The sequence below is a fragment of the Haliotis asinina genome, chromosome 2 (assembly GCF_037392515.1).
Source record: "Haliotis asinina isolate JCU_RB_2024 chromosome 2, JCU_Hal_asi_v2, whole genome shotgun sequence".
Lineage (NCBI taxonomy): Eukaryota > Metazoa > Mollusca > Gastropoda > Lepetellida > Haliotidae > Haliotis > Haliotis asinina.
The window spans coordinates 991,523-1,014,437 of record NC_090281.1 but is presented as its reverse complement, the minus strand read 5'-3'; the positions used below and the strand labels follow the sequence as shown (position 1 = coordinate 1,014,437).

The 22,915-nt window shown below is 45.0% G+C and overlaps 2 protein-coding genes across 2 annotated transcripts in view; one reads left to right on the top strand and one right to left on the bottom strand.

Moving 5' to 3' along the window:
- LOC137273092 (RNA-binding protein MEX3B-like) overlaps positions 1–22,915 on the bottom strand; it is a 62,472-nt gene that overhangs the window by 36,551 nt on the left and 3,006 nt on the right. The window lies entirely within an intron of this gene.
- LOC137273090 (uncharacterized) lies at positions 16,773–20,022 on the top strand. Its single transcript, XM_067805538.1, has 2 exons — positions 16,773–18,306; positions 19,995–20,022. The coding sequence occupies exon 1, from the start codon at positions 16,940–16,942 to the stop codon at positions 18,266–18,268; it is 1,329 nt and encodes a 442-aa protein (XP_067661639.1). The 5' UTR covers positions 16,773–16,939; the 3' UTR covers positions 18,269–18,306; positions 19,995–20,022.

The following is a 22,915-nucleotide window of genomic DNA, read 5'->3' as shown; positions in this document are numbered from 1 at the left end:
AGCCCTCTCGTTTAAACACCCAAGGAGTAGTATATACAATGACAGTTCTGGACCACTTTCAAGAAATGTCTCTACAAAGCCTTATTTACTAAATAAGGCTTTGGTTGGGCTATTAGCTCTTGCTACTATTACCCCTACTACTTAACGTGTGTTGGAGGTAACACTGTGCCGTACGGTACGATCAATAATTCTTCTCTTACAAAACCCCTACCCGGCCCATCCCTCAAGTAGTACAAGTTAGGTTCGTCGGCTTTCATATCCACTTTATCTATGTTGTAAGTTTTGACTGACCATATAGGATCGGTGGCCCGCTTACGGCTGTCACCCTCGTGTTCCCCCGGCTGGTATAGATACATTACCCCTACTACTTAACGTGTGTTGGAGGTAACACTGTGCCTATGTCACGTTTATATCGATGAAACAGTTTAACGTGAACCGCCTACGATCTCTTTGGTGTTCATAATAAAGGCTTGCTGGGCTTTTTGTATCCCCTGTTCTATGTACTTTTTTTTCTCGTCCTCGCTGATAGCAGACTTACGAGACTTGGATCGAATATCTTGTTTCATTCCGTTATATTTTGTGAGTTCAGAGAGGATTGAACGAAACTCCTCTTCTGAGATCTTACTGTCAGAGAGTGCCGTGGAAATACGCTCACTCACTGTGTTCAGCTTTGCTTCGGCCAGAACCCTGATCTCGTCGTGTTTCAATGCCTTACGATTAAGTCTGCGTGATACTAACTTAGGCGCCAATCCTGCTAACCCTGCCACCCCAGCTGTTATTTCAATACCTAGCACTATAGGTGCAGCCACGATGGTAGCTAACAACCCAACACCTGCCGCCCCTAGTCCCATGCTGGTTGCCATAAGGGTAGTGTCAGCCCCGTCCACGATATTGAAAGCTCTATTATATTTTTTACATAGTGCTTTCCGCGTGTCACGGTCTTGTTCTAGTTGACGTTTCACATCACATAACTGCCTCAAGCGGAACCCATCTACGGTTTCCAACGTCTTAGCTACTTCCTCTACGACTGGGTACAGACCCATCCTATAATATATATTATGAAAGATATTTTAATTGGGTTTCAGTTAATAGTCCATAAGTGAATTTGAATTCTACAAGGTCTATACCACTAGTCAGGGTAATAGGTGAGAGGTTAATAGACTTTCCTGTTGTAATCAAAACCCCACTGAGGCTTATTAAGCGGTTTATATGACCCGGGGTATCCCGTTGTATAATAATACGACAATGTTGACCTAGGTGTTCGTCATACCAGCGTACTGTCACCCCGGGTACAATTTGGTGTACTCTTGAGTTGTTTTCAGTGCTTAAATAAAAGAAGACTTCTATGATGAGTGTGGAAGGGGAATATATCTCAACAATATTTACTATATTACTCAAACGATTGCTAAATGTTAATTTTTTTTTTCCTACAGACATTAACCTATTTACGGAATTAATAGACATCATGAATCCCCTCTCCGGAATGATGAAATCCCCGATCCAGCTACCGTTGTTACTAATCTTAGAGACCCACTCATTTTCGTCCATTGTTATATAAGGTGAGGCGAGTGTTAAGTTGATATTCCATTTAGGTTCTTTAAAATCTGATAACGGCACCCGTCTGTACACGTTGTCTTTAAAGTGCAGGATATATAAGGCGTCTTCCTCACCAGGCTGATCGAATCCCTCCGTATCTCCTAGGTCGTTAAGCGTAGTGTTGGGATGATGACTGGTCATTATTATACTATTACGATATAATTTCCAACTGGTTTTCTGATAATAATTCAGGGGTGAACTTCATACCCATGAAGTGTATGTTGTCAGGCAGGAAGATATTGGTTAGTGATATCTTGTTTTCCACGATCACGTTGACCCCCTGCAGACTGGTGTTGGAGCCGACACCCACCCGCACGTAAACGTTGCAAACTTGATACTGGTGTCGTTTCACCCACCCGAGTTTGATCCCCTTCACGATCTCGACATCATTCCCCGATGGTTCCCCTAGGTAGACTTTGATGATCAGTGTTGAGTTTGCCGGTAGATCCTCTAGTATAGTGACCACACCTTCGAATTCAGACACCAACTGCAATTTCACGTTTTGTATGGCTGGTTTACTCGATAGCATGTGGGCTGCTATAGTGTTGACTGGGCTGACGACTACGCTACGTCTCTGAGTTGGGACGTAAGCCACGAGCAGGGTTCCATTGTTCACGACTTTGTTTAGGTGGTTGTCTTTGTTATCAGTAAACACGTAAGGGGAGACGAGTCTAATATTGAGAAACCAGTCGTTATCGGGTAACAACACCCACTTGTCATCTTCGGTGAAGACAAGCATATATGGCTTGTTTCGGGCGACGGTAGTGCTCTCAACATCGTCTAAGTCGAACAGTTTACCCCCAAACGATGGGTATATTATCCAATTATTATTACCGGTGTTGACAAGGGCGTACTTAGTGTTGACTGTTGCTCTTGTGGTATCTACTATATCACTTAGGGTTCCACCGGAGGGGACTTCAACGCGTTTGTAAATGTTGTTTTTCAGTTGCAAGGCGTACGATTTACCATCTACTCCGGGAGCGTCGAAACCGCGTGTGTCTCCGAGGTCGGAGATCCCGATATTGACGCATTTTTTCACTCCGGGCCCTTGTGCGCTGGTCATTTTACATGAAGCGTTAAGCTGAGGTATCCTATATTTACAGGATTATGATTTATATCTAACACCGATATTGTCAGCTCAGGTATGTTGCCCTGGGTTAATCTCTTATACTGCCGTGGTGAAAACGACTCAGTTCTACCGTCGTTGAATTTCTCAGTTTTCACCGGCACTGCTCTCAGTATAGTGGAAGGGTGACCTCCTTGAATGTTGTACGTTGTGCTCACCTGACCGAGATGAATGTACAGCTCTCGGTACGGTACTAGATCGGGTAACTTCGTGCCTGTGACGGTTGTTGTTGGTTTTATCTCGTCAGGAGACATACCGAGTATCCTCGCTAATGGTCGGCCGAGTCTTAAGGAGGTTCTTCCGTTGTTGATTAACACCACTGTACCGTTTGAGTCATTCATCTTGAGTTCGGCTCCCAGGGGTTTGAAGACCTCGTCGTTTAGAGAGCACACGCTGTAGTAGCCGTCAGTTATCTGGCTGCGAGTTCCACTGACGAACAGCTTATTGTTGCTGACGTTGATGTTAGTCCATTGCGGTAGGTAGGTGATATCGCAGAGTGCGACTTCGAGTTGACCTGACGTGTTATCGATCGCGTGCGTCAGCTGAACGGCCTCACCGCTCGTTATTCCTGGAAGTGTTATGTACATGTTAGAGTATATATGCTCATTATATAATAGTTTTAAAATGTATTCCACTGGTGTGTTTTACCCTAAACTGGACGTAGATTTCTCCCCCATGAAGATCGTGGTTGCTCCTGGGTTGTATTTCAATGCCCAGCTTTTAGATGTGTTCGATAAGTATAAGCTTTCGGTGACTAACATCAAGGCAGTCCACGCTTGGTTCAACAACCCTATGCAGTTCTGGCAGAATCAATTAAACTTTGCCGTGTGGTGCGCTACAACGGGGTGTGGTGTGACATTGACCGACACTCGGCGTGGACCGCTGAGTCAGTCTGTGTTCAAGTTCCACGTGTACTACCAGGTCAGACGTATCCTTAAAGAGATCAGCGCCCCCCTCCCACAGGACAAAGCGTGGGACGCAACAAACAACCCGTACGATAGACGGGTCTATGAACGTATTTGCAATGAATTCGAAATAAATCCGAAGACGGATTGGCGTTTGCCGGGGCCGAACCACGGGTTAGGTATTCCTTACAGCGATGGGCTCTCAGTAAAAGCATTTAAAAAAGATTTACTAACAAACTTTATGAAACGAAAAATGTTTAGTCCTGAGAATTTTTTACGTGAATTAGATGACATTGTTCCTAAACCTACCAAATATGGGCCAAAACCAGTGAAAGATGCAAGTGATGATTTACTGAAACGAGGTATACTTAGGCAGGACTTTGCTTTGTTGAGTAATGAATGGAGGGATGATCGCATGGACTTTGAAGGTGGTGTTGCTTTCACAATCCAGAAAGTGGAGCAGTCAACCGCAGACGGGTGGAAAATGTTCATGCTGGACACGTCGAAAGGATTCACTCGTGCTGGGGTAGTCAGGTTGAACGACTCGATTCGAACGTACGTGTGGGCGCTGTTGGGTGCTCAGTCGATGACGCGTTCCAACATCATCGGTAAGGGAACTGCTTTCGACGCTCAGAAACAGTTCGTTGCCAACGTTGAGGATGCTATCAATTCTCCAGTTGATCTCCCGCGGGCCATCAACCGTTACCAAAACATGTTAGAATACGCCAGATCGAAAGTCAACTACGTGTTCGGCGTGGGGTTGTACATGGCTCCGAGTGATATGCAACTGAGAGTAAAAAAAGTGGTGGGTTATAACAACAAAATAGTCATAGCCACGGCGGATCAAAAGTTGGGTATCAACCCCGATATTAACACCCCCTATATCCCACACATCCCACCACGTGAAACGGGTATAGTGGCGCCGCCCCCGGAGCCTAAAGTTCAACCAACACCACAGGAGGTGGCCCCCCATATTCAGGCCTCCCAACAGCAGCATATTGATAATAAAACAGCCCTAGTGGTTGGTGGGGTAACTTTGGGACTTATTTGGTTAAAGATTTCTTAGCCGCTACGTACACCAGACCCGCCACGGCGACGATGACTGCCCACATGTTTTGACTGAGCCACATGGCAGTTTTAGCCAGAGCGCCTAACAACCACGAGACGATGCTACCCAGGATGCCGGGAAGGGCTTCGGCGGCTTTACCAGCTAGTTTAGCTAGGCCTTCCCCGAGTTTTTTTATCCAGTCTTTAATCCCACCGCCTGTGGGAGTTCCCCCGCCGCCAGGTGTGGGGGTTCCCCCCACCAGTGACACCACCAGGGTTGATATGATGAAACCCAATGCAGTCAGAATGCTGGCGATGGTGATCCCTTGCTCCCGGAACAATATCCGAATCCTGTTGGCTAAAGTTGTATCCTCGTTCAGTATTCTATCGATTGTTTCCCGAATGCGACTGATCTGGGATCGAAGCTGTTCACGATTCGAGGAAGCGGCTTCCAATCGTGTACGTCTCTCGTCTTCTAAATCACGTAGTCGTTCATTGATACGACGCTTCATATCATCGTTTTCAGTTTCGTTGAGTTTGGTTTTTTCCTTAGCGATGTGCTCGTCGATTTCGTTCAGTTTCCCCATGTTGTTCACGAGTTCTCCACGCACGCGTTTCACGGCTTCGTCTAAGCCGTACAGTTCCCTTACCGGAAAGTCAAACCCCGGTAACGGTTTGTCCCAGTAGGTGCTCAACAGTTTTTCTATGCTGTCCGAGGCTTCTGTAGCACGCTGTGGTGTCATTTCATCTCTAGTGGTGAGGTGGGATCTGGTAGCTTGCAGATCTTCTTTAACGGCCTTAGGTATTGCACCACCGTAATCATTCATGTTTAGATTTTTACGGATAAATTCGACACCATGGCGGCTGGCTAGAGTTGACAAGGCCAGTGGTTTTTTATTGCTCTTGTTAAAGAGGTCAACCCCTGGGTCAGACTTAAGGCGTAGAACACCCTTTGTATCAATAAAAAAATTCTTATGGTATCGACCCTGTGGTTCAACGTAGTTTTTATCTCTTCTTAAACTTTCGTAATAATCATTTACCGTTGTTTCCAAGAGTTCTTGGTTCAATGGTGAACTAGTAAATGAGGTCTCCTGCTCATCATCGAATGCCTGGGCACTAGCGCCCGGCATCTCCGTCATATCTATGTCTTCATCCACTAGTATTAAAAATATATTTCTTTTATATAACAATGTACGGCAGAAAATTAGATCCTTTCAGAAGATTGAGAGAGCCATTAGGCGCCAGAGCCGTGCGCCAGTCGGTGACCATCACCAACAATCCCAGCAAGATAGACCAGAATCTGCTGGTTAGATTTCCAAACCTTGGTGAGAATGACCTCATTGTACCAGGCACTGTTCGACTGGCGTTCAATATCACGTTGACCTCCGACAACGACAAACGCGCGCTAGTGTGGAACGTGGGTCGAGCCATCATCAAGAAAACGACCGTCAAGATCAGCGGTAACGAGGTGCTGAGCATCGAAGACAGCGACGTGTTTCACTGCTACAAGGATCTCTGGAAAAGCGATGGAGAACGAGTCAATAATGTGTACCAGGGTATCAGCAAATCAACCCTGGCGCGCATAGGGTATGTCTTCACGCCAGACCAGCTACACAAGCTATCGGACGGTGAAAAGGCCATCGCTCGAGCATACGGGAATCGATTCTGCGTGCTGCTCGACTTCGAGTTGCTCACGGGACACGCGCCGTTTTACCAGGCCGCGCTGGGTGATAGGCTCGAATACGAGCTCACGTTTAACGACTATAGCAAAGTAGTGCGTACGCCGAATGGTGATGAGGCCAGTTATGCCATAGACAACATCTCTCTGGAGTTCGACATGGTCACTAGCCCGGAGCTGGCCAGGCAGGTTCGAAGCCAGTACTCTGGGAAGATGGCTATCCTGTACGATCGCGTACTGAGGCATAGATCAGTCGTGCGAGATAAGAGCGACACTGTGTGGAATATCAACCTGAACGTGCCGGCGCGATCGATGAAAGGTATCCTGGTCATCCCCGTGGAGGATTACGAGCCATTCCAGAGGAACAGCGAGAAGTTTTTCAACCCCGAGATTGAAAAGGTGGAAGTGACTATCGAGGGCGTGCCCAACCAGCTGTTCAGTCATGGTATGAGGCCACACCAGCAGTGGGATGAGATAAAAAAGCTACCAGTGGGGGCCCAACATTATATAACAAAGGACCTGGACCTCGGCTCCGTGCAGATCGGTGAATACCTGACCACCAAGTACGCCCTATGGTTGGACATGCGATCCACGGATGATGATAAACTGCACGGTAGCGGGCGCCGTATAGATAACGGCAGCGAAGGGATAACCATCCAGATTACTAAGAAGGCTCAACCCGCTGGTAAGTTGAAATTATATCTGTACGTTATTATGGACGCGCAACTTAATATAGACAATGGGAGATTCGTGCAAGCCATCTACTGATGGGGGGTACCCCCCCACACCCCCCAACAATAAACTGCCCCACCTCCCCACTGACCCACACTGCGCCATAGTGTGCGGGCAGACTGGCTGTGGGAAGACCGTTTTCGTGTTGGATATGTTGGAGAGTTACTATAAGGATGTGTTCGATAACATCGTTATCATGTGCCCTACTCTGAGCATGAATAAAACGTACGCGCGACCTTGGGTGATGACGGACCCGGACGTACACAAAATCGACCCTGGAACACGCCTGCAGGACTGGTTGAAAGCTCTTCACGAGAAATTTAAAGGGGAACCGACGCTGTTCATACTAGACGACTGCAGCGCTAATCGCGAGATAACAAAAAAGAGAGACATGCTATCGTACCTGGCCTTCTCCGGCCGGCATGCAAATCACAGCGTCTGGGTGCTAACGCAGAAGTTCAACTCGGTGTTGAAAGACCTCAGGGAGCAGACGCGATGGGTGGCCTTATTTCACTGCAAGGACAGGGATTCGTTCGAGGAGTGTTTGAGAGAGAACGATGTGATGAGCAAATTAGAACGGGAACGGGTGAAGAAACAGCTCGCTGAAACTAAACACGCTAAGCTCGTTCTAAAAACCGACCAACCAGTAGCATATATAGTATGCTAAAGCTAAGCAAAGCTAAGCAAAGCTAAGCAAAGCTAAGCAAAGCTAAGCAAAGCTAAGCAAAGCTAAGCATAGCTATGATATTTGAAGTATTTGTCGTGTGCAACTTAACCTTCATTTCTCTGTGTTTTGTCTGCATCGGGTATTATATAGTTAAAACTAAATCTTACTTGTTATATTATAAGATGGAGTGTGAGGAATTGCTCGAACAGTTGGGGGTCTCCCCCACGCCGCCAGCAGGCCCCACTGGGGGTGTGGGGGATTCCCCCAAGCGAGAGAAACTGGTGGCGTTGGCTGTTGGCGGCAAAGCCAAACATTACTTTGGAGACTACACTCCGGATAAAATTCACAAAATGTCAGCCGAAGAAATCGATAAGCTGTACGCTAGATACGAGTCCCGGCTCGGAGCAGAAATGACAAAGACAATAGGATCGGCTATGACCCAGATATACACCGGTATTGTGTCACACTTCCTTCCCATTCCACCAGAGCGCCGACTTTACCTGTGGGAGGACCTCGAGAAAGACCCTTTTATCGAACACGCCGTGAGCTCTATCAGCTGCGGGTTGTACCACAAATATGGTATGTTGTTGGCTCCAGTGACGGCGGCGATTATCACAGCAAAACATTGTCAATTTGAGAGAAAGAATAATAATAATAGTATAGATGGATACTGCACAGGAAACCCCAGTGGAGGTACCCCCAACAGTGATGGAGGAGACCCCACCCCCAACAGTGAGTCCCGAGGTGACGGTGAAGACCACTTCAACAGTAACCAGGCAGAAGAATCCTAAGAGAGTAGCTGCCGGTAAAAAACGGTGGTGTAACCAACATAAAGTGGCCAACCCCCGACTGTTGTTGGCTGTAGGTGTAACTGCTGCCGTGGTTATAACATGGTTATATACACGTGAGGGAACTGAGGGAAACCCTGGGGGTGTGGGGGTACCCCCCACGCCGCCGGCAGGCCCCACTGTCGACCCGCATATCATGTTATAATTTTAATATTTTATATCATATACATAATGTCTGAGGAGAAAACGTTCGTCAACGACGCATACCACGCCACAGTGGTAGCCAGTCTAGCAGTAGGGTACGCTCGGTTGACAAAAATGGTGCTTAAACAACCAACTATCAAGCTAGATTTCAACCTGCAGGATATGGGTATGCTCATAATGAACCTTGGTATGGCGATGGCCACAAAAGACATCCTAGTAAAACAAGGAATAATACCTGATAATATAATGAAATAAATATAGGGATGGCCACGATAGCTATGATGGTCGGTGGGGCGTTAGTGAATGCCCTGGCATTTTCCGGGAGTAATTTCCTCTTCTCGAAACTACGAGATGGGGCTGAAATACAGGAAGAAAGGAAGCGACACGATCTCGCTACTGAGAAATTACAAAGGGCACAGGCCGAGTACGCTAAAAAACGCCTCCAGAGGATCGATTTTATTAACGAACAACTCCAGCGTGAAAACCATTCCGTTCAAACATTCAACGATGTCGATGAAGCAATGAAAGAATACTACCTACTAACTGGTAAACAATTGGAACCGCTCAATAAACCCACACTCGCTCAGTACTACACACCATCCAAGGGACAAATGAATCGTGAACTGGGCTTCATAGTGTTGGGTATAGCAGCTACTGCGTTGGTTGCGAAGCAATTAAATTAAAATACCTATATAAGTAAACATGAGACCTGCTCCATACCGATGCGAATACATACTTATGGGGAAGACCGAGGCCTGTGGTAGGAAATGCAGGAATCAGGGGTTCTGTTGTTTCCATATGGGAAGTCCTAACTACACGTGTTCTGTGTGTGGTATCGGGGTTAAAGGACATTACTGTCTATGTAAAGCTCACGGAGCGAACATAGTCAGACATCAACTCATCTACGAGAATAAAAAAGGCTACATAAAAGAACGTAGGCGACTGCTCAAGATAGACTCCAATGCGTGAAAGGGTTACCTCCCTTTACTGTGAAGCAATTAGACATTGGTTCTCTTAGGTGTAAACACTATGTCTACTGTACGCGAGCTCAAGCGGGTCGCAAAACAGAGAGGTGTGATCGGGTATTCTCGAATGCGGAAGTCAGCATTGTTGAGATTACTAGGTTTAGAAGCCCCTCCTACGGTAACACAATTAAAAGCTCAAGCAAAACAGCTTGGATACACGGGTTATTCAAACCTGGGGAGAGCCGGGTTAACCGCATTGTTATCACATGCCCCCGTAGCACGTCCCACTGTAAAACAACTGAAAGCCGAGGCACACGATTTGGGTTTAGGCGGGTATTCCCGTATGAGAAAACCACAGCTTGTAGAATTATTACGACAGAATAGAGCTATTGACCTGCAGTTCGTGCGCACTGAGCGCGCTGTAGGCAACTATTTGAGAGGTTGGCGCATGCACGTTGATAGAAACATAGATATTACAGATATCAAGCCTCTGGTAGCTGATAAGGTCAACCAGGAACTAAATAACCTAGGAAGTATCAAGTTTCAGATCACAGTGAAAATGTCGCTCGATAAGCAGGTTGGGAGTACCACTGAGTATGTTCAGCCTTACTTCCGAGGTCAACAAGAGGTCGCCACACATACAGAGACCATTGACGCATCAATCGATACCAGTTTTCAGCAGATACGAGAATACCTAGAACGCTACACACACTTGGGGTCCGGGTGGGCTGTAGATAAAATCGATAATGTCTATCTAGACATAGCTAACTACGTGCCGTTCAGAGGCGGGTCATACCTAGCCTTGCCTCCCTACTATAGGAACAAACATGCCATAGTAAACGTTAAGAATAGAGGAAACGATTGCCTGAGGTTAGCTATCAGGTCAGCCTTATTTCCAGCTGGCACTCATTCAGATAGGCTTTCTAGCTATCCCCAAGACGATGGGCTCAACTGGGATGGTATAGATGAACCCACCCCCATATCCCAGATCACTAAAGTAGAAAAACAGAATAATCTGGCTATAAATGTCTTTGGGCACGAAGGTAACACAACAATAGTACACAGAGTCAGCCCGGTGAAGGATCGCCAAGTTATCAATATATTCATGATCCAACAAGGTGAAAAGTATCACTACACGTGGATAAAACATCTCAGCCGGTTGTTGCACGACCAGTCGAAACACGATGGGGAAAAACACTTTTGTGTACGATGCCTACACGGTTTCAGTCGAGCTGATTTATTAGAATCCCACCGGGATGATTGTCAAGGTGTGGGGCAGACGGCCATACGAGTCGACATGCCTAAGGAAGGTGATAATATCCTAAAATTCAGTAACCACAAGAACCAAATGTCTGTACCTTATATCATATACGCCGACTTCGAAGCCTTAGTTGTGGGTGGGGATTCCCCCAGTGGTAGCTTCACCCACAAAACACAAGAGCATAAAGCCTGTTCGTTTGGATACATTGTCGTCCGTTGTGACGGGGAAACGAAAGCTCCGGTAGTGTATAGGGGCCCTGACGCGGCTGAAAGGTTTCTAAAGTGTTTGCAGGAGGAAGAAAAAATTATTAGGAATGCATTGTATAAAATCGCTCCCATGCGTCTGACCCAAGACGACAAGCTAGCTCACAAGCGTAGCACTAAATGTCACGTGTGTGACTCACCACTTAACGGTGATTCGGTGAGAGATCACTGTCACATAACTGGTAAGTATAGAGGCGCCGCTCACAACGCGTGCAACCTCAAGCTTAAAATCAACCCTAAGACAATAAACATCCCCGTTGTCTTTCACAACTTGAGAGGGTACGACTCACACTTGATCATGCAGGTCATCGCGAAAATCGATGGTAATATAACGTGCATCCCCAACAATATGGAGAGATACATCTCCTTCAGCTTAAACGGACTTAGGTTCATTGACTCGTTTCAGTTCCTCCTGTCGTCACTCGACAGTCGGTCAAGGCCAACAATACCTTCCCTATCACCGATCGATACACAGACGCCGAGACTAGACCCCTGCTTATGAGGAAGGGTGTGTACCCCTATGAGTACATGGATAGTTGGGTCAAGTTCACCGAGACCAGACTACCCCCTATTGACTGCTTTTATAGCAAGCTGAATGAGGCGTCCGTCTCACTAGATGATTACTCGCACGCGACTAACGTATGGAATAAACTGGGTTGTAAGAACCTGGGTGATTATCACGACCTGTACTTGAGGACAGATGTACTGCTGTTAGCCGACGTGTTTGAGACGTTTAGGCGGACGTGTTTCAAGCAGTATAAACTCGACCCCGCATGGTATTACACCAGCCCAGGTCTGTCGTGGGACGCCTTGCTTAAAAAGACCGGAGTTAATTTGGAATTGCTCACAGATTACGACATGCACCTATTCATTGAGAAAGGCTTGCGAGGTGGGATTTCCATGGCATCCAAACGATACGCGAAAGCAAATAATCAATACGTGAAAGGTTACGATCCTAACAAGCCAACCAATCACATTCTCTACCTCGACGCAAACAACCTGTACGGCTGGGCCATGAGCCAGTATCTACCTACAGGGGGATTCGAATGGGTACCCCACGTTGATGTTATGGGGGTTGCACCAGATTCGAACAAAGGGTATATCCTCGAGGTTGACTTAGAGTATACCAAGGAATTACACACATCGCACAACAGCTACCCCCTGGCCCCCGAACGTATGAGGGTTAACCCAGACTGGATGTCTGAGTACCAACATAACTTGTTAGGTGGGCGTGTGACAGACGTTGAAAAACTCGTTCCTAACTTAATGAATAAGACCAAGTACATCGTTCACTATCGCAACCTACAGCTGTACCTGTCGTTGGGTATGAGGCTGACCAAAATACACAGGGTGCTCATGTTCGACCAGAGCCCATGGATGGAGCCCTACATCAGAATGAACACAGACCTACGAAAAAAAGCCACCAGTGATTTTGAGAAAAATCTCTACAAGCTCATGAACAACTCGGTGTTTGGTAAGACTATGGAGAACCTGAGGAAACGCGTGACCGTGAAGCTGGTTCGGTCGAGTGAGGAAGACAAGCTCAGGAGATTGATAGCCAGTCCGGCATTCAACCGTAGTAAGATATTCACAGACAACCTGGTTGCCCTACACATGAAGAAAAGCCACATAAAATTCAACCGGCCTGTTTACGTGGGGATGAGCATCCTCGATTTATCCAAACACCTGATGTACGACTTTTACTATAACGAGCTCAAGAAACAGTACGGTGACAGGTGTGAAGTGCTGTACACTGACACGGATTCCCTGCTGATGGAGATTCGAACCGAGGACGTGTACGAGGACATGAAAAAGCACCTCGATTTATACGACACCAGCGACTACCCTAAGACCTATGCCATACACAGTACGGTAAATAAAAAGGTCCTAGGTAAGATGAAGGACGAGTGTGCTGGCACGCCCATAGCCGAGTACATAGGTTTGAGACCTAAGATGTACTCCATACTGAAAGCCGACAATAGTGAGATCCGGAAGGCTAAGGGGGTTAAGAAGTATGTGGTGAAACAACACATCAAACACGCCAGATTCAAGGAAGCCCTGTTCAAGACCCGTACCTTTAGACATAAAATGAACACACTTAGAAGTGATGGACATAAGATATACGGACTGACTATAAACAAGACGTCCCTGTCGCCTATGGACACGAAACGTTGGATAGCTATTGATGGGATAAACACATACGCGTATGGACATGAAAAAATTTGAGGCTATTTACTACAGCCCGCGTGGGTACTGGAAAGGAGCTAGCGCAGTAGATAAGCTAGCTAAAATAGCGCGAGTACCCCCGGAGGAAGCCAAAGCGTGGCTTGAAAAACAAGCCCTGTGGCAGATCTATTTGCCGGCACCACGCTACGTGCCTAGAAGGAGGTTCGGTATTAACATACCTAATAGCGTTCACCAGGCAGACCTACTGTTCCTACCCCACGACAAGAGGTACAAGTATGCCTTAACCGTAGTGGACGTAGCCAGTCGTTACAAGGAAGCCGAACCCTTGACCACGAAAGATTCGGCCCAGGTAGCCAGAGGATTCGAACGCATATACAAACGCAGTCCGCTGACGTGGCCAACAGAGCTGCAAGTTGACCCCGGACGGGAGTTCATGGGTGCCGTGTCACAACTGCTAGCCAAACACGATACAAAGGTCAGGCGTGGCACGGCCGGAGCCCATCGCAGCCAAGCCATAGTTGAGAGATTTAATAGGACTTTGGCTGAGCGCTTGTTCGGCCATCAGTATGCTAGGGAGATGGCCACCCCTGGAAAACGATCGACTGAATGGGTCACGAGGTTACCCAAGGTGGTGTCGGCAATCAACCATGAAGTCACCCGTCTCACCGGTAAGAAACCGGCAGACACTATCAAACTAAAATCAATAGTTGCAGAGTCGGCCGCTCCATTGCGTGGGAAGGAGAAACAGATACCAGATAGGGCCCTAGTGAGGTATCTATACCAGCCGGGGGAACACGAGGGTGATAGCCGTAAGCGGGCCACCGATCCTATATGGTCAGTCAAAACTTACAACATAGATAAAGTGGATATGAAAGCCGACGAACCTAACTTGTACTACTTGAGGGATGGGCCGGGTAGGGGGTTTGTAAGAGAAGAATTATTGATCGTACCGTACGGCACAGTGTTACCTCCAACACACGTTAAGTAGTAGGGGTAATAGTAGCAAGAGCTAATAGCCCAACCAAAGCCTTATTTAGTAAATAAGGCTTTGTAGAGACATTTCTTGAAAGTGGTCCAGAACTGTCATTGTATATACTACTCAAGGGCTACTATTCTGAATTTATTTCAAAATTGGCCCATGGGCTTCTGTTTCATTCCGAAGTGTGTCAGATGTGTCCAACTTTCTGGTACTGCTCTGAATGGAGAAAAACAAAAGGTGGACATAACGGATCTGAACAGTCAACTATGAAAGAGCCTCGGATACAATGTAGGTTTGGAAGAGGATGACATGGATGTAGACGATGATGCTGCAAGCGAGGTTTATGATGAAGATCCTTTCAATGGAACTGAGTTTGATTGACTTTGATAATATAGAGACTTATAATAGATCATCCTTTTTCATGATGGACTAACTAGTTTGAAGCCCCTAGTTCTCATGATCAATTTTTAAACATTTAAAAGTTTACAAGAGTTATATTAGACTTTGTATCCATTCCCAACACTGGATACAACAATACTAATTAGCACAACCACAAGGATGCTGAAAAAGTCCCAATTCTATTTGTAAAAATTGTGATTGAGTAACATTGAGTTATCACTGAGTCTGCTACTAGCCAGGTTATGGTTTCATTTGCAATTTATTGCTGATCATGATATGCAAAACAATAACAGTAACTATATTACAGCAATATTACAAAATAGTATTAATATATAGGCGTCTGGGACCCCAATCGGTCCGAGTCCCAAAGCAGGGACTTGGAAACTGAAATATAGGACTCAAGGTCAATCCCTGCATGATGAACCTGTACCTGAAACCTGACCACTGCAAGTTCAACAATTCTCATCATGTCACACTTAACATTACAGCGCAACTGCAGAATAAGGCCGATATGTCTGTTAGAATAACCCTTCTGAGAAGGGCAAGCAGACAACATATAGTCAACATGTAGCTGTCATGCAGTCCTATACATTCAAGGTATGACCCTGCATCACAGCGGAGAACACTACCTTCACAAATCCTATTCAGATTCTAGTGGCTGATTACCCCTTGTAATTACTTGAGATTTTTTAAATGTATTTTCTGTGAGTGTTTGACTGAAAAGTCAATACCAAACTACTCCCAGATAATTTCCCTATTCATACACATAACCTTCATATTTTTATGATCATACATTTCACTCGTTTGATACCATATCATTCACTCGTTTTATGAAAATGGTATTACACAGAAGGTCATTTAGTATTCTGTTTATTACTCGCCAACATTAACTGATAGAAACTGCTGCAAAATTGCCTACAGTGTGATGACTCTCACCTTTCAGTAAGTCAAGCAGGCTCTAGTACCACTGTGACATCAGCATTAGCATTGTGACGTCATACCTGTGAACCATTTTCACATGTCTAGCGGCATTACACTAGTGTAATATTGCTGTAAAAATATCACAGTGCAGTATCTTCCACGGGCAAGTAATAAATTTAGACATTAATAGGCCTGTAACCCGCTATGTTCTTTTTTCAAAGATAGCCAGCTGACACGTTGACATGTGCACATGCGCCAGATTTCTATAGTCCATATCGGAGGAAGTTCATCATTAGTGGTGTGCCATAAATTCACTATCATCTCCTGTTTCACAGGTTTTCCTTGTAGAGAGGATTCCATTCACGTTATCTCAGAAGTTGTGATCAAGGAATCAAGAAGACTTATATGTTAACGCAGTGCACAGAAGCCTCAACCTCCTGGAAGCTGACTTCTTAAAATTTGCCAAATAAATATTGTGCCATTTATTATAATTGTGGTCTGATGAAGAAGGGAGTGAGTTTAGATTTCTGCCACTTATAGCAAGTACTGCTTCAGCAACATGACAGTGAAGGACACCAGAAATGGGCTTCACATATTGTGGCAGGAGAAGTTGGTCAAAAACCCACTGGAAATACATTAAGAAATCTGAAGAAAATACCAGTGCTAATTTGCTACTAGAATCTGAATAGGATTTATTGGGGCACTGCACTTTACCAGGCACACCTATTAAGATTAATTAGTGCTCTAACCCAACCCCTAAGCCCTAAAGATTGTAAAGGGCACCTAACCCTAACCCAAAAAGCCGTTATTAGCAGGTGGGATTTGGTTCAAATCTGACAATTGATAATTGCTTCATTACCAACGAACAATTATCGAAAAAAGTTGGCTAGCAACATTTTCTACATTTTCTTAGGTTGTTATTGCAGATATGTATTCCACCTCCCCATTCCGTACTATCGGAATCCCGTGAGATGTGCGCATGCGCTGAAACATCAGTTCGTGTGAGTTGCTTCATCAGTCGACAGCCTCCATATAAGTTCCAAGAAGTTTTATTTACATAGTTAATAGACAGGATAAATCATCGATCAGAAATCGCCAGACACTTTCTGGTTGTGTCAGGAACAGTTGGGAATTTTGGACTGACCGTCTTGTGAGTGTGTGGCTAGAACACTCAGGTTTTGTCTCAGAGACCGATACGGCCACGGGTCGTGGTCTGCCAAAATGGCGCAGCCAGAGGGGCAAGGGGCCAAGGGCCAGCGTGCACCCGATTCTGACAATTTCTTTGAATTTGTGGAAAACCTCACGGAGGTTACCACCATTCCTTTGGAGAGTACGTCCACGGGAGGAAAGTCAAACTCTATGCAAGGTTTCCGGAGTGAAACTGAGGGGGTCAAGAGGAAAGCCGCATCTCATAGAGAACTTGACCCCGCGGGGGAGAAACAGTCCCCCCTTGATGCCATTTTGCGCTCGCTACTTGCAAGCCAGCAGGCCCAGTCACACACCATGGCTCAGATCAGCACAGCGTTGGCTAAAATTAGCAACAGCGCGGAGAAGGCCGAACAAGACCGAGAATCGGCGAGTGGCGGTCTAAACAAAAACAAACATGGCGGCGCCCAGGAAATGGAGGAGGGTGAAACGTCCGACGAGGATGAAATGGACATGTTGATACACAGGTGCCTTGATCAAGGGGAGGAGACGCAGACCGATGATGAGACCGACGATTTTAATAGTCTCATGAAAGACATGACGGAGTTTTTCGGGGAAGAAGATAAAACAGGGCCTGTGATTAACAGCGACTTAGCTAGGTCTATCAATGATGGGCTCACTAAAACCCCGAACTTGGAAAAACTCAAAGCCATTATGGAAGCTTACAAACGCCCTAAAAACCTGGAATACTTGATGTCACCCCGCGTTAATGCCGTGATTTGGCATGAGGCGAGAGCTATGACCAGGTCCAAAGACATTAACCTGCAACGGATTCAAAATCTGCTGGACAAGGCCACTACTCCGGTTATTCAAATGATGGACTCCCTTATGTCGGCAGTTGTTCACAAGAAGGACATTAACCCTAAAGAACTCCTGGGGAAAACCAAGGATGCTGTTAGAATGTTGGTGGGCCTACATAGTGATATCAACAACACAAGGCGAGAGAATTTTAAGCCAGACCTTCGTGGGCCTTATAAACGGTTGTGCTCAGTGGATACAGTGGCAACTACAAACTTGTTTGGAGATGACCTCCCAAAGAACATAAAGGACATAACAGAGTGCAAAGAACTGAGTAACAAATTACATAGCTCTGAGAAGCAAAATAGGAGTTTTACTGCTCCATCACCCTCTCCACGTGGACATGGCGGAGCCCACCATGGAAACAGATTCAGGCCTTATGACTCACCTTATAGAGGACATAAGAAAGGTGGTTTTACTAAAGGTAAAGGTCAGTCCTCTCACTCAGGCACATATGGACCTACAGGCCGGCACAACCAAGGACCTTTTTTAGGCAAGCGACCGACAGGGTCACCATGGAAAAAAGGGGACCAGCGGAAACAGTAGAACAGTCCTGTAACCAGGGTGATGTGGAAACCGCTCAGGTGAGCTGGCTACTTGACGGTATTGGCAATACACCCCAAAATTTTATGGCAGGGAAAGTTGGCTTGTGTCATGACAATTGGAGGGTGATCACGTCAGACACGTGGACACTAAAATGCATTCAGGGAGCGCGAATAGAGTTTAAGCATCAAATATACCAGCCCGTCATACCTACACCCTTTAGGATACACAGTGACGAGTGGGAGCGGGTAGACAACGAAATCTCCCGTTTGCTTCGCATTAGTGTGATTGAAAAATGTACCCATGTTCCAGGGGAATATATATCTAACATTTTCTGCAGGGAGAAAAAAGACAGTTCACTAAGAATAATTCTGAACTTAAAAAGCTTAAACAAAGAGGTTGACTCATCACATTTCAAAATGGACACTTTCAAAACAGCGATCTATCTGGTACAAAGAGACTGTTACTTTGCATCAGTAGATTTGAAAGATGCATATTACTCTGTTCCGATACATGCTCAAGATAGAAAATTTCTAAGGTTTTACTGGAACAATGAGCTATATGAATTCACTTGTTTACCAAATGGATTAGCATCTGCTCCAAGACTTTTCACTAAAGTTATGAAACCTGTCTTTTCAAGCCTAAGGAAACAGGGATTTGATAACACTGCCTACATTGATGACTCCCTGTTGGTAGGGGAGACGGAAGAGTTTTGCATGGAGAATGTGAAATGTACAGTGAACACTTTAGACACATTAGGATTTACAGTTCACCCTGAAAAATCGGTGCTAAGGCCTACAAAATCCATTACATACCTGGGGTTTGTAATTGACAGTGAAACCATGACTGTAAATTTAACACAAGAAAGAGTAAAGAAAATTCAAAAAGTGTGTCGTGACCTACTGAAGTCCAACATGACTAAAACTACCTCAATCAGGACTCTTGCTGCAGCAATCGGACAACTAAATGCTAGTGGACATGGGATGATGTTTGCACCCTTGTACTATAAACATTTGGAAATAGTTAAGAACAAGGCTCTCAAGAGGGAAAAAGGGAACTATGATGGGAAAGTTTTGCTTGATCATACTTGTATCCATGATTTAAAATGGTGGATTGACAATGTGGGGAAAAGGCCACAGTTTCTTGACCAACGTCAGCCAGATGTACTGGTAACCTCAGATGCCTCTAAGACAGGTTGGGGCGGAGTTATGAATGGAGTTAGTGCACAGGGACTCTGGTCTAGTGAGGAAAGTGAAATGCATATAAACTCCTTAGAGCTGTATGCAGCCTGGTTAGTGCTAAAATCACTCTGCGCAGATGGCAGTCACCTTCACATAAGAATAATGATAGACAATACCACTGCAGTTGCCTACATTAATCACATGGGTGGTACAAAAATAGGATGCAATAGCATAACAAGGAAAATTTGGCAGTGGTGCATCGAACGAGACATTTGGATCTCAGCAGCTTACTTGCCAGGGACACAAAACACAGAAGCAGACTGGCACTCTAGGAATATGTGTGATGATAAGGAATGGCAATTAGATTGCAGCGTTTTCCAAACCTTAACATCCATCTATGGTACCCCATCTAGAGACTTGTTCGCCTCACGGCTGAACACACAATTGGATAGATATGTGTCCTGGCACCCTGATCCTTGTGCAGAAGCAGTGGATGCCTTTTCTGTTTTTTTGGGAAATTCTTATGACTATATTTTCTGTCCTTTTAGTGTGATCGGACCAGTCTTGCAGAAGATAAACAGAGAAGCGGCCGACGTGTTAATGGTGGTTCCCATATGGACAACCCAGCCATGGTTCACCAAGCTGCTGCAATTGTTAGTAGATTGTCCAAGGCTGCTGCCAAGATCACCAAACCTACTGACACTGAAAAACCGACCACAAGCTTTACACCCGCTTCACCAGAAATTGCGACTGGCAGCTGTAAAATTATCAGGGGATCTATTCAAACGGAGGGATTTTCAACAGCAGTTGAGGACATCATACTGCACTCATGGAGAGAAACCACGCACAAACAATATGGGACATATCTCTCAAAGTGGAGGTTGTTTTGCAACAAATGGAGTATCAATCCCTTTTCACCCACTTTGAGGCAAGGTTTAGACTTCCTAGCTCAGCTGTTTAAGTTAGGTCTCAGTTACTCGGCAATTAACACCGCCAGATCAGCCCTGTCTGCTATTGTGAAGACGCCAGAACTGACCCATCCACACTTTGGACAGCACCCTACAGTCACAAGATTTATGAAAGGTGTCTTTAATTTGAGGCCCTCCTTGCCTCGTTATAATGTGACATGGGACGCAAGCACAGTGATAAAATATCTAAAAGGTGTCAATGAAGATGAATCCTTGCTGTTGCTATCAATGAAGTTAGCAACTTTGATACTACTGCTGTCAGGACAGAGAATTCAGTCTCTCCATTTGATTGACAACAGGAATGTAGATATTTCTAACGGACAAGTCAAGATCAGATTTGGTGACCTGTTAAAACAGACACGACCAGGATACCAACAAAAAGAACTAACTTTTCAGAGATACCCAGACAAAGCACTGTGTGTAGTGTCTTTGCTAACCCAATACTGTGAACACACCAAGGATCTGAGAGGAGAAGAGACAGCTTTATTCATAGCCACACAGAAACCACACAGAAGGGTCTCCAAGGACACCATTACTAGATGGGTGAAGACTATGCTAAAGAATGCTGGCATCAATATGAAAATATTTAAGCCTCATAGCATAAGGGCAGCCTCCACTAGCAAGGCCTGTAACCTTAAAGTACCTTTAAAAACAATACTGAATACAGCAGGCTGGAGCAAGGACTGTGTGTTTGGACGTTTCTACAACAAACCAGTAGAAAATGACAGTGTTTTCAGTGATGCTATTCTATCACCTGAAAATTTGAGTAGTTCTTAGCAATACATTTGCTCTGGAAGAGCTTGATCCTGTTTCGCCGACCTAGTTAATGTGTAGAGGTTTTAGGCATAGTGACATAAAATTTTCGCAATAATGTTTCATTGTACTTTTGGAATACATATTGAAAGAGAACGAGTATTGTGTGTGTTCTTTAACATGTGGTTGAGGGGAAAACACTTTTCTGGAAATATGCCTCCTACTCTAAAATCTCACGGGATTCCGATAGTACGGAATGGGGAGGTGGAATTTAAATATTAAACGAGACTTACCTGTAAGGTGAAGTTTGATATTAATTCCACCGACCCATGAAGTACTGAGGGATTACGTGCCCTCCACTCCCACCCTTGCTAGCCAGGAACCATATTTCTACGCTAAAGACTGATGTTTCAGCGCATGCGCACATCTCACGTAATCCCTCAGTACTTCATGGGTCGGTGGAATTAATATCAAACTTCACCTTACAGGTAAGTCTCGTTTAATATTTAAATTATCCCAAAGCGAGTTGAATCTGACGTTCTGGTGATTTTGATGATTGCATTGCTGGTGCTATATCGAGGAAGTATGTGTGTGATTGGAGTGCACAAACAGTTTCATCAGTAGGGCGGATGCCCAGTTCTTGTTGTGAAACGTTTTATTGACAATTTAAATCATCGAAAACACATACAAAATACCCAGACGTTTTGCCAATGCTATTTTTGTTGGAAACCCATGATATTTTCGTGTGAAATAGATGAATTTACCTTTATCACTCAAGGTTAGCAAAATCAAAACTTAAAATGATACTGAAGATAAAAATTATGTGTTTGTTTTATTTTGTTGAAAACCCCTAACACTGGGATATATGATGCAACTTGATACTTTAAACAGATGACTAAAAAATCATGAATAGAGTGGAGGGGGTATTACTGATGGGCTAATGGAAAATCAAAATGTAACTGAAATTGTGGTGTGTTTTCACGTCTACTTCTATTATTATTATTATATATTAGTTACGGTGGTCTTGAAGCACCGCACGCCAACGGGAAGTGAGGCATTTACCGATGAAGGTCGGGTCTATCGATCATATTTGTTTGGTCGTTTGGTCACTGCGACCAATCTTTGATTATTTCAAATCAATGTATTGTAACACCACTAGGTGCTATAGTGAGAAACTGCAATTTAGATGGATTAATTAAGGTAGTGTTCTCGGCCACGATACAGGTTCATGTCTTGACAGTATAGGACAGCATCGCAACTCTCAGCTAGACCGACCGATCCCCAGCCATAACCTGGTTTGTGTGGCAGACACAACTATGTACATAGGGATTTTATCATTTTAATGTTTTCTGTTCTGCATATGTATATATGTAGACTACTTAATAGGTCATGTGTCTCTCAATCCCTTAACAAACCCAAGCCATGACGTGGTCAACTGATTGGCCAAGCTAACCCTCCAAGTTAAACCTTTTGTCCAATAGCCTGCACTTTGCACAAAGTCACAACAGAGACAAGTTCACAGAGACACTTGACAAATCAGGTTTGATTATTATATATCTCTGTATCCCAAAGCGAGCTTAATTCGACATTCTGGTGATTTCGACGATTCCATTGCTAGCGCTATATCGAGGAAGTACGTGTGCGATTGGAGTGCACAAACAGTTTCATCGGTAGGGCAAATGATCAGTTCCTGTCGTGAGATGTTTTATTGACAATTGAAATCAAGAAATTAAGTTATGTAAAGAGCA